The sequence below is a fragment of the Asparagus officinalis genome, chromosome 5 (assembly GCF_001876935.1).
Source record: "Asparagus officinalis chromosome 5, Aspof.V1, whole genome shotgun sequence".
In the NCBI taxonomy this organism is placed as follows: domain Eukaryota; kingdom Viridiplantae; phylum Streptophyta; class Magnoliopsida; order Asparagales; family Asparagaceae; genus Asparagus; species Asparagus officinalis.
Window position 1 is genome coordinate 56,654,428 of NC_033798.1, and position 13,086 is coordinate 56,667,513.

The 13,086-nt window shown below is 38.3% G+C and overlaps 1 protein-coding gene across 1 annotated transcript in view; it reads right to left on the reverse strand.

The window, feature by feature from the left end:
* LOC109843378 (carboxyl-terminal-processing peptidase 3, chloroplastic) overlaps positions 1-13,080 on the reverse strand; it is a 14,102-nt gene extending 1,022 nt beyond the window's left edge. Inside the window, exons 1-11 of the mRNA XM_020412313.1 lie at positions 13,015-13,080; positions 7,160-7,241; positions 5,918-6,048; positions 5,453-5,539; positions 4,678-4,756; positions 3,111-3,199; positions 2,476-2,511; positions 2,137-2,256; positions 1,690-1,776; positions 1,451-1,600; positions 510-617 (exon numbers count right to left, since the gene is read on the reverse strand). Coding sequence (XP_020267902.1) covers positions 510-617; positions 1,451-1,600; positions 1,690-1,776; positions 2,137-2,256; positions 2,476-2,511; positions 3,111-3,199; positions 4,678-4,756; positions 5,453-5,539; positions 5,918-6,022 — 861 coding nt within the window. The 5' untranslated portion in view covers positions 6,023-6,048; positions 7,160-7,241; positions 13,015-13,080. The remainder of the gene's footprint in view (positions 1-509; positions 618-1,450; positions 1,601-1,689; positions 1,777-2,136; positions 2,257-2,475; positions 2,512-3,110; positions 3,200-4,677; positions 4,757-5,452; positions 5,540-5,917; positions 6,049-7,159; positions 7,242-13,014) is intronic.

The following is a 13,086-nucleotide window of genomic DNA, read 5'->3' on the forward strand; positions in this document are numbered from 1 at the left end:
TTCTGATGGGTTATGTGAAACAGACAAAGTTTAGGGGGATTATGTGCAACACCCCCCAAAATTTAGGTGGGTTTTGTGGAATTTACCCTATAATTTATGTATAGAAGAGAAAGCTTCAATTCTTTAGCGGCATAGTGGTTATTCCTATATGGGTCTCGCCATTGTCATAACCGAAAATTTGAGAAAAAACAAAGAAGTCATGGTCATCTTACTACAAAATTCTCAACATACTGCTATTTTGAATATTGCTTCACAAGGCTGCAAATTTCTATTTAAGGAAAAAAAAAAGAGAGGCAGTTTTGCACATAGCCAAAGCCACAATGCATCTTTCACGGGTAATATCAGTATACTTCCGGGAAAGAAAGATTAATTAGTCTTTTGAAAGAAATGAATCTAAACTCAAATGGATACATGTGGGTGTTTGAGCTATACATAGAATATGTCCAACAAAATTACGCAAATAGGTAATTCATGTCATGGTAATGACACTCAACATTGACAAAATTCACCTGAATTTTTCCTTTACCAAAGGTTCTGTGCCCTACGAGAATAGCACGGCCATTATCACGTAGTGCTCCAGCCAAAATTTCACTTGCACTTGCGCTTCCTTCATTCACCTATTTCAATAAATTATGAGAAAAGTGGTCTTATTTTAAAAATAATTAAAAGCATAATTTGCTACGCAACAATAAATCTAAGTTTTTAAGTCAGCATGGACTGTTAAATTCTAATTGGTCAGTAAAATAAAAGCACTTGAATCAAAATCTGTAGAATTCCAATGTCAAATTAGAAAAAAATATAACCTATAGATGAAGTAACAGTAAATATATTGTCAACGTCACCATTTCTATCAAATCTGTTCAGTTGTGGAAGAAGGCTGCATAACTATTCGACAAGTTCTAGAGTTTACTATCAAGTGAACCATAAAACTAGTACCAAATTCCTTTCCAAGTAAATTATGAACGCCAGGAGAAGCTCGTCATAATTATAAAAATCTAGTCGGGATCCTCCAACCTTTCTTTGCATAGCTAAGAGGTTTAGAAGGAGAAAGAAGATAGGTAATTACATTCAATTAAGGACACAGATACAAGTTAAGAGAAAGAAAGTCAGAAATCATACAAAGGAAAAATGTTTAGACCCCAGCTAAAAAGAAAATCCAAAAAACCCGAAGCACGGGTCCGGGGGCTCTTTTTCTTGTTTTTTTTTAAAGTAATAAGGAAAATTTTAGTTATAGTTTAAATGTATAGTCACTTGAGAATGGAATAATTTCAATTCATACGCTATTTTCTTTTCAGGGAATGTAATCAGGTATTATATTATTATATATGAATTCTCAATTAGAACATATATAAAATCAGTTAACTTGCATAACTCCTACCCTGATGCTTACTAGACTATGAAGGCAAGAAGCAGACAGAAACAGTACTATAAGATTGTGACCACAACTTACAAGCACAACAAGTGGGTCATGGGTTAAGGCATGACCATTCACCATGTTGATCGGTAACATATTTCCCTCCCTGTCAATTGTATTGACCAAAGTTTCATCTCCATCTAACCATATTTGAGCAACATCAAGTCCAGCTTTCACCAAGCCTCCCTGCAGTTTACGGTACAAATTAATTTTAGCTTGTGTGGTGCGTGACTAAGATAATTACATCTTTTTACAAACACCGAGAACTTACTAACCGGATTATTACGTAAATCCAGTATGTATGACTGAACTCCTTGGTTTTCCATATCTTGAATAGCACTCTCCATTTCAGCAGCAGCAGTCTGCTCAAAAGTAAGTAATCGTAGTCATGTTGGAAGAACAGCGTGTCACGTGGAAGCTTTGCTATTGGAATATATAAACCCTCAAAGACAGATATCATAGTTACAAGGTGTCAATCAAGAAATCCTTGCCAAATCCAAGGCACACCTAATGAGTCTCTCTTCGTTATCTGGCATAGCAAAGCTCACTACAGAATGCGTAGTTCCATTGTTTAATCAATACAAAAAAATACCACTGAAAAAGACTGGCTGAATCCTCAAAAGGTAATAAATTTGTTCTTATCGAAAGGGTTGAATTTTATCTCCTCAGATCGGTTTCACTTCCCCCTCCAGTAAAGAAGAGAGAATAGTTTCACTGAGTACCTGGGAGAATGCAGATAGCCTCACATATCCAGTCTTCAACTCATTTCCCTCACCTGATCTATGAGAGATGATTCTACTGGAGATAGGGGACAGCTTAATTACTTCGCGAGGCAGGTTTACCTTCAAAAAGAAATTGAACGGTTACAGTGAGAATCCACTTACACAGTTGTAGGCTAAGAAAAGAAACATATGGATGGGTAAAATGGAACAATCTTCACATCTACAGGAAATCATATCACATCTTAGATCTCCTCCAAGTTTCAGATAGAAAGGAAATAGAAACTGATAACATTGATAAAATATACAGTTCTATGACAGGGTAAAAGTAATGGACAGTACCTCTCTAACACCCGACATGCTTCCACCATCTGTCCCCTGCAAAGTTGAGCTTGCATTATTAAGCATACGTATATCTCATGTTGTAAGAGAAGCAAGAAAATAATAAACCTTCCTAAAAAATTATTGTTCTTTAGGTTCGATTCCTCCTTTAATTGAAGATATAGATAAAAATAATTGCTACGAGTTCTAACCAGTTCTTGTACTATATGTGAAAATACCAAATTAGAATTGGGAATTGAAAAACAGTAATTAATAGACATTAGCAAAATAGTTGGAAAATAGAGCTTATACTGAAACAACAAGATATAGAGAAAAATAATGCATCCATGGTTTTAAAATGAAATGTAGGATTCCATGTGGAAGCGTTGGCCACATTTTTCTCAATCTCAAGGGGCTTTAGTACTCAATCTAGAACTTTTATGCTCCCTTTCAATAGAAATCATCCACATCATGAGAATAATTTAATTCATGATGACACAATAACTTCAATTATGTTTCACCAAACATCTCTTTTATTCACTCTAATATGGGTTTTTTCACTTACTTGCAACAAGTTACTTAAAATGCCTAGAAAACGACTTACTTTTAAGGAGTAGTTCACAGTTGCAAGATGAAGGAAAATTGTGAAAACTTACACTGTAAAGCTTTACTCTAACAGTACTGCCTGCACGTCCCCGAAGCTTCTGAGCTGCAGTTTCACCATTTATTCCAGAAACGTTCTCTCCTAAATATATAACCAAAGTTTCCTGAGAACAGTTAATTTCCTGCCATCTGCATGCATATAAGGGGGAAAAAACGCTCATGCGGAAGTGCCACTTGTATCTTTCTTTGCTATTTACCTGTTGAGAAGATTGAGAGGGTAGAATAGTTCTTTTTTTTTGGTGGTTGGCTTTGCTTAGCATGAAGAAGGTGGGGAGAATGTACTTCTGTGGATATAATTGAGTTATTCTTAGGCTTGTCTAATAGTTTTAATATCACTAACTAAGAACGAATCTCCAAGCAGAAAGATCTACTCATAACAGTCACCAGATATTTAGTGTTCTTGAATCACAAATGATAATCTGTTACTATACTATAACTTCTATCGCAAGAAGTTTTTGATCTCCCCATATCAACGAAAATTAGCACTTTGATTTTACGACCGGGGACCAAGCAATAAATTAAGTACTACTGTACTAGCATCTATATAATTTGTTTCCTCATAAGGGCCATAAATGCTGCAGAAACTAGGAAGGAGTGAGAAATGCAAATTACAGGAGCGAATTCATTCCACCTTGGGGGATGAATTGATGGAAGTGGATAATGACACTGCAATGAAGAGGATCTAGGAATTTAAAAGACTTGAACTTGAGTGGAGAGGGTTGTACAAGTGAATAATATTACATAATAAAAGAGAAGAAATTGGAAAATATGACTTTTCAAAAGCCTACATTTTCTCAAAGAATAGTTGTAGTATGAACAGGAACAAGATTTCTATACCTGAAGATAAAGAAGTAGAATACAACTAGCTAGTTATGCTTAATGGAACTTCTTTACAGAATACCTCAAATTTTCATATCCGTTCCATTGACAAGTATAACCTTGCGTTGTATTGATAATATTAGTACATATCAATGACTCAAATAAGTAGCATATGAAATATAATTCCTTCTGCAAGCCATGGCTGAATAGTGGCTAATAACAGATTGATTTCTCTGACATATCATGATTGTATTATGTATAGGAAAAAAATAATGCTAAGAAGTAAAAAATAATAATATAGCATGAAGGAAACTAAACTACCCCTAGGTAGGCAATGTGAAATAAAAAATACATAAGGAAGACAAAAAATGAACCAGTTTTTCCTTCTTTAAATTCTCTTTTTTCTCTTGATATTCAAGACAGAATAAAGAACTATTTAGCATTTCGAACCACTACACAGGATTCATACCTAGAGCTCTTATCTACACAAGAGGGCACTAATGCCAATCTATGCCTTCTCTAAACAAAAGAGCAACCAACTTGATCTGTATATCATTTAGTTAAGCATGCCTCTTTAAGAAACATCTTTCTGAATCCTGAACATTAATAGCACCAAACAAAGTGTTCAAAGTAATTGCCCATGCCGATGCATGAGAGATTCTTTTAGAAGAAATGAGAAAAGAAAGAGAGAAAAATTGACAGATTTTGATACAAGCTAGAAAGATTTATACTGTAACTTACCATCTATCTCTACCAATTCATCCCCTTCATGTATGCCAGCTCGGGCTGCTGGGCTGCCCTCAACACAAGATAAAACAACCTGCAATATGATGGTCACTTATAAAAATGTGCATGATCTATGTTTCATGATAAAGTTCTGATAAGTCGCTCTTAACAACAAGATTTATCTGACAGAATCACAACACTTCAAGTTTCAAGACCTAAACATAAAGCTATAAAAAGGATGGGAGAGGATTTATTTTTTGGACACATTAGTGCACGTCATCTATTATCTATTACTATTATTTAAGAAAACCTACACTTTTAGTTCTACCCATATGTGTGTCAAGATTTCGAAAAATTCAACATATGTCCTCAACAAATTATAGTACGTTGAAACTAATTAAAAGGACAAAATTGGAAAGATATGAAACATCCTAACTAACATCCACTACTTGATAACTCCCGCCCACTTCCCATATTTTCTAATATTAAGATATTTTATATTACTTTCGGCAATAATTTGTTAAAGACTACTCATATAGCATTGACACTATGTCTGAGCATCACTTCTGCAGTATAAACACCCAAGAAACTGAATTACAGGCCAAATGACATGTTACACTACAATATAACCAAGTATGTAGCCTATGTATCACTACTGTTAACCAATGTATTACAAAGATCAGGTAGCTGATTAAGTAATTGATATATATATAGGCTCTTGCAGACTGCATCTGATTTCAGTGCCACTATCATATGCCAACAGAAATTAGAGAATAGTAGTGTTATTTACCAGGTGTCCCGTTCTTGGTTCAACATTTATGAAAAGTCCTACTCCTTGCAAATTCCCATCACTGCCAATCCTGAAACTTTGATACTCCTGCAGGGTTACAAACAATATTTGTCAGATCGTTGACATGTTGAATCCCACAAAAGCAGGTGAATTATCCAGCAAGCTTGTGTATTCTATTCAAATGTTACAAACTTGATAAGCTCAGTCTGGAAGAATTTGTAATTTTTATTTTTTTATCCATTGTGTTGCTGATGATAAATATAACATAATCTATGCAAGGCACATGCAATATATTTCTTTCCTTGTGTTTAACTAAATGGTAAACATATGGGAAAACTCCCCAGCAAGATCTTTTAGATTTGATATGTACTTCCATTGTAATATCTTTAAAACACATACATAAGTCAGGAAAATGCGGTAAAAGGGGGAGAAAAACAAAACAAAATCTTGCTTTAACTTTTGAACCTTTGGACTAACGATTCTTGTGAAAGGATCACCAAGAGTTGCAAGCATTCCACTGATTTTGTTATATGCTGCATCTGCTGATTTTAGTGGGAACATTTCCACCATTGTCTGTTGCAGCTTTAAATCCCAGTCTGCATAACAAGTCTATTGTAAACAAAAGGGTAGCTGCAATATGATTTAAGCGTCTACATGCAAATCTTAATAGACATCTTATTGGAGTTTAAGGAATTAGGATGATTCAAGAATTAAGAAGCATGAAGATATAAAAAATGCGTACAAAGTGGATAGACGGCTGTGTACCTACGTCCAATTTGGATTCACACTTTATAAAATTAGAAACATGATACATAAAAGACATTAACTCAACCAAGAAGTAATATTTCACTCTTAGAGACCAACTAACCATTTCAGAAGGTAAGACTGCACATTTGTTTTACCTTTTTGGGGGGAAGGTTTACCACACCAAACCAATCTAGAACTTATATGTGATCAAGCTTGTTATGCACTCTGGTAACTTCAATATAAATGGATAGGGAATGACCCAAAAAGCACCATAAATGCAGCACTTTAAAGGTTTTTTTTGCCACCAAACGTCTAACCTATTGAAGTTTGTTACTGATTAGACTATGTCCGTCCTACCATCAACAGTCCTGCTTAATGGCGAGCTGTTTTAATATGTTAGTTTCCACCTCGAAGTTTAATTCCTTGACAGGGGATTCAGAAAGATTCCAACTTTCAGAAAATATTGATAGGCCTGCTGTGATTTGGGGTTAGACATATGCAGCTTTTGCCCCACATCATGCTATGGTTGTTTCCTTCGCTAGAAAATCTCGTAACACATTGCAGCAACCTAGCCACTGAGTCTAAAATTTCCATTGTATGTCATCAAAATCATGGTGCTATTATGAATTCACAGGTAGAAGGTAGTTTGAAGAAGATATTACTGTTCTTTTTGCAGCAGACAATCAATATTGAAGGTTATTAATTTGACACCGACACTCATTTTGGTTGGTGTGTTCTTTAAATGGGAAAAATGAAAGGAGTAACTCTGGATTTCTCTTGCTTATCTAATGATCATAACAGTCAAGGCTAATTAAGTCGTTAGTAACTATATCACCCTTTAATTAGCAGAGAAGAAATAACAAAAGTATTTAACTCATTTCCACAGAATACTACTAAATCGAAGTAGCTTAATTATCTATCATGAGTTCAAAATCAAGCAAAAAGAACAACACTGCATACCTTGATGGTTGAAAGTGGGATCAATGAAGGTCTCCCGAATCAAGCCCCAAGTCTCCACCAAAGTCTTCTGAACCGTATTCACCTAAACCACAAACAACAAAAAGTATCATCAAGCTGCAACCTTTTCTAAATCACCTACAAGAATGTTCAGACTTTATCATAGTAGACCATAAATTCGTTTTTAAATTGTATATGGGACTCCCAAATGTTCATATCTCTAACTTATGCCTCCTGTTGGTCAAAAACATCAAGCCACAAAGGTGCAGCCACCTTTTGTTGAAAAACAAAGAAAGAAGCACCGAAAGAGAGAGACAACCACCATTGTTGACAAATCAGGAAGGGTGGCAGCAGGTGTTGACAAAGAGAGTGAGGGCTCACTTTCGGTGATTGACAGAGAGGGGGATTTGAAGCCTATAAAGCCCCCTCCCCTCTCTTCCTCTGAAGGTGTGCGAGGAGTATCCTTGAAGCAATCCTTGACAGAGCCATTTGAGTGAGAGCAAAAACAAAAGAGAGTCTGCTAAAATTTTGTATGTACGTTGTATTTGAGAGATTGAATATAGTGAAAGCCCCCTCTTGCCGTGGACGTAGATCAATTTGATCGAACCACGTAAATATTGTGTTTGTGGTTGTCTCTCTATTCTCTGGTTTAGTGGGTGATTTCCCCAACAAACTGGTATCAGAGCTTCTCGGTTCTAGGACAGCTTTCAATCCTACACAATGGCTTCTGTGAAGTTCTCGGTGTCGATCTTTGATGGCCAGAACAATTTCGGCCTATGGAGGATAAAGATGAAGGCTTTGTTGCGACGTGAAGGCACGGTTAAAGCTATCGATGGAAAATACCCAGAAGATATGACTAGTGCCAAGATCGAAGAGATGGACGAAAAGGCTCACAGCGCCTTGCAATTGTCACTATCCGACAATGTGCTTCGTGAAGTTGCCGATGAGGAAACGACAGCGGGGTTGTGGTCAAAGCTCGAAAGTCTCTACTTGAAGAAATCTCTTACTACGAGATTATACCTGAAGCAGCGGCTATACACATTGAAGATGAAAGAAGGTACACCCATTCAAGAACACCTTGATGAATTTAATAAAATTATCATGGATATGAAAAACCTGGATCTTAAACTTGATGATGAAGACCAGGCTCTCATTGTGTTATGTTCATTGCCTAACTCTTATGAAAACTTTGTTAACTCTATGTTGTATGGAAGAGAATCCATAAGTCTTGAGGATGTAAAGGCCTCTTTGAACTCTGCTGAGTTGAGAACAAAGTTGAATGAGAGAGGTACCGATAAGCAGGCTGATGGTCTGCTAGCCAGAGGTAGAATGAAGACCAGAGAGGGTGATAAAGGGCAATCCAGAAATCGCTCAAAGTCCAGGTCAGCCCCAAACAAGAAAAATGTGGAGTGTTTCTACTGTCACAAGAAAGGGCATTACAAGTCAGAATGCTATGCTCTAAAGAAGAAAGACAACGAGCGTGGTGAAACCTCAGATTCAGCTAATACGGCAAAGGCTGATACTGCCGTTGTTGCTGAGACGGTTCTTACAGTATGTCCCTTGGATGGCCGTTCCGATAGAGAATGGATCTTGCATACAGGTGCGTCTTTTCATATGTGTCCAAATAAAGATTGGTTCACTACTTACATATCTATAAGTGGTGGATCAGTTTTGATGGGCAACAATGCAGTTTGCAAGACAGTTGGCATTGATACAGTTCGTATTCGGTATCATGATGGGATAGTGAGAACTTTATCAGATGTAAGGCACATCCCGGACTTAAAGAAAAATTTGATTTCTTTGAGTTCTTTGGATTCTATTGGGTGTTCTTACACTGGCGAAGGTGGAGCTCTTAGAGTTACTAAGGGTTCATTGGTTGTGATGAAAGGTAGTAAGGTGAACAGTCTTTATGTTCTCCAAGGTAGTACGGTGACAGGCTCTGCAGGTGTGTCTTCTGATGCTGATAGAGACACTACTCAGTTGTGGCACATGCGCTTAGGCCACATGAGTGAGAAGGGAATGATTAGTTTGAGTAAACGTGGCTTACTCTGTGGTGATCATACATCATCACTGGATTTCTGTGAGCATTGTGTGTTTGGGAAGCAAACTCGGGTCAGCTTCTCGACTGGCTCACATACGACGAAGGACACTCTCGACTACATCCATTCAGATTTATGGGGACCTGCTCAGGTTCCATCCAAAGGTGGTGCTCTTTATTTTCGAAACGTTTATTGATGATTTTTTCAGGAAAGTTTGGGTTTACTTTCTCAGGCGCAAAAGCGAGGTGTTCGAAACTTTCAAGAAGTGGAAAGTACTTATTGAGAATCAAACTGGAAAGAAGATTAAACGTCTCCGAACAGATAATGGCTTAGAGTTCTGCAGTGATGAGTTCAATCAGTTCTGCTCAAATTCTGGGATCGTACGACATCACACGGTCAGGCACACTCCTCAGCAAAACGGGGTGGCAGAACGCATGAATAGAACGTTGATGGAGAGAGCTAGGTGTATGCTCTCAAACTCTGGCTTGGATAAAGGCTTCTGGGCTGAAGCTGTTAACACAGCTTGTTACTTGGTGAATCGGTCTCCTTCTACAGCCATTGAACACAAGACTCCAAATGAGGTATGGTCAGGTAAACCAAATGACTATTCAAATTTAAAGGTATTTGGATGTCCCGCTTACTATCATGTTAGAGAGGGTAAGCTTGAGCCTAGAGCTAAGAAATGCATATTTATTGGTTATGCTGATGGCGTTAAATGCTATCGTTTGTGGAGTCTTGAACCTGATTCTCCTAAATTCATTATTAGTAGAGATGTTACTTTTAGTGAAAGATATATGCTTGATCGTGGGAAGGTTTCTATTGAGTCTACAGGAAATGTAGAGAAGACCATGGATAAGGTGGAGCTTCAGGTGGAGCTCGAGGGAGAGACGTCTCAAAAGTCGTCTATAAAATTTGCTCCTACAGCTGTAGAAGAACAACATGATTCAGGCTCAGATGCTGATGATGCTGAGACTGAAGAACCTTATTCCATAGCCACTGGCAGAGAAAGGAGACAGATCAAACCTCCTCAAAGATATGCACATGCTGAATTAGTGGCGTATGCTCTCACGACAGCTGAAGAGATGAGTATTCAAGAGCCATCAAACTTTACTGAAGCTGTCTCATGCGGAGAATCTGGACGTTGGGCCACAGCTATGACAGAAGAACTCGAGTCACTCTACAAGAATCAGACTTGGGATTTGGTGCAATTACCTAAGGGTAAAAGGGCAATAGGATGCAAGTGGATTTTCAAGAAGAAAGAAGGGATCCCAGGGGTTGAAGATGCTAGATTCAAAGCACGGTTGGTGGCTAAGGGTTATAGACAAAAGGAGGGAATTGACTATGATGAAGTGTTCTCTCCGGTTGTGAAGCATACCTCCATCCGTGTATTGCTTACCATGGTTGCTCTATTTGATCTGGAGCTTGAGCAGCTTGATGTGAAGACTGCATTTTTACATGACGAACTTGAGGAGACTATCTATATGTCTCAGCCAGAGGGATACTTCGTAGAAGGTAAAAAAGATCAAGTTTGCAGATTGAAGAAATCTTTATACGGCCTGAAGCAATCTCCCAGACAGTGGTACAAGAGGTTTGATAATTTTATGCTTAGTCATGGGTACTCAAGAAGTACTTATGATAGTTGTGTGTACTACATGCATCTAGGAGATGATTCTTTTATTTATCTTCTATTATATGTCGATGACATGCTTATTGCTGCTAAGAACATGTCGCAGATTCTTATTTTGAAGAAACAACTCAATGATGAGTTTGAGATGAAAGATCTTGGTACAGCGAAGAAGATCTTAGGTATGAAGATCAGGAGGGACATGAAAGCTGGAACATTATATCTCCCACAGAAGAGCTATATTGAAAAAGTACTTGAACGCTTTGGGGTGAAGAAGGCCAAGCCTGTTACGACTCCTTTGGCTCCTCACTTTAGACTCTTGGCTTCAGATTCACCTACAAGTGAGAACGAGAAGAAGGAGATGTCCCGAGTTCCATACTCTAATGTAGTGGGTAGCATTATGTATGCTATGATTTGCACTCGTCCAGACATTGCCCAGGCAGTCAGTGTAGTGAGCAGATACATGGCTCAACCAGGGAAGGCACACTGGGAAGCAATGAAGTGGATCCTACGGTATCTCAGGGGTACCTCAGATTTGGGTTTAGTTTTTGATAGCAGTACTTTGGGAACCTCAGTTGTAGGTTTTATGGATTCTGACTATGCAGGTGATCTCGATAAAAGAAGATCTTTGACTGGTTATCTTTTTACTCTTTCTGGCTCAGCTATTAGTTAGAGATCGACTCTACAGTCGACAGTTGCTTTGTCTACTACAGAGGCAGAATATATGACAGCAGCAGAAGCGGTAAAAGAGGCCATTTGGTTGAGAAATCTCGTGAGGGAGCTTGGACTTCAGCAGGAGGCTAGTTCAGTTGTATTTTGCGACAATCAGAGCGCAATACATCTAAGCAAAAACTCAGCACATCATGAGAGGACAAAGCATATTGATGTCAGATATCATTTCATTCGTGAGGCAACTGCTGAAAGAAATATCATGATGAAAAAGATTGGTACTGCAGACAACCCAGCTGACATGTTGACCAAACCGATCCCGGCCTTCAAGTTCAAGCACTGCTTGAATTTGGGAGGCATTCGCAGTTGTTAGCTAGCCCCGTTTGGGGCATTGTTTGCAAGAGGGGGTCGAGTTTTACTTGTTCTATTATGAAGTATACTCTCACGTTTAGTTTGGTTGGTGTCGGCTCAGTTTTGGGCAAACGTTCGCCGAGATGGAGATTATTGGTCAAAAACATCAAGCCACAAAGGTGCAGCCACCTTTTGTTGAAAAACAAAGAAAGAAGCACCGAAAGAGAGAGACAGCCACCATTGTTGACAAATCAGGAAGGGTGGCAGCAGGTGTTGACAAAGAGAGTGAGGGCTCACTTTCGGTGATTGACAGAGAGGGGGATTTGAAGCCTATAAAGCCCCCTCCCCTCTCTTCCTCTGAAGGTGTGCGAGGAGTATCCTTGAAGCAATCCTTGACAGAGCCATTTGAGTGAGAGCAAAAACAAAAGAGAGTCTGCTAAAATTTTGTATGTACGTTGTATTTGAGAGATTGAATATAGTGAAAGCCCCCTCTTGCCGTGGACGTAGATCAATTTGATCGAACCACGTAAATATTGTGTTTGTGGTTGTCTCTCTATTCTCTGGTTTAGTGGGTGATTTCCCCAACACCTCCAAATCTATTAAAAACACTTTTCAATATTTTTTTGTCACATCAGAACCTAAAGTCTTAATTTTATATTAGACCAACAAATTGTTGGGTTTCTCCCCAAATCTCATAAATGAGGAGTGCACGGTGTTGATTACGGAGGATTGACTGGTTAGCGAACATCGGAGAATGCAAAGGATGATGGTAACTTCTTGAACTTCTCATTGAAGGCTATAAAAGGGTGTGTATTAGTATAGAGAAAGTCATCCTCTTGTGGGGGATCTGGCTGTGAATATAGTGGATTTCCCTGATGGAGTATCGTGGATGTAGGCATGTTTGGTTGACGCCCGTAATGAGAATAACAAGTTCTCATGTTGCTTGTGCTCCTTGTGGTGTGTGGTTATTTGTGTGCTCCAACAATCCTCAGCACAAATCTTCATATTTCTAAATAACATCCCCAAATCTTTTAATTCCAAGGGTTTAATTACTAGGGCAATAGCTACGGATGTACTCCAACCGGGAATGAGAGAATTTAGTGTATAATATCAACAACAACAACAATTAAAAAAAATAATTAAAAAAAAAACCCAAGTACATTCCAGCATTTCACCTCACGAGCTCGAGATACAGGAAATGCGACGGTGAGAGACTCCGCAACCGCCGGCGAATCGTAACCGCACAT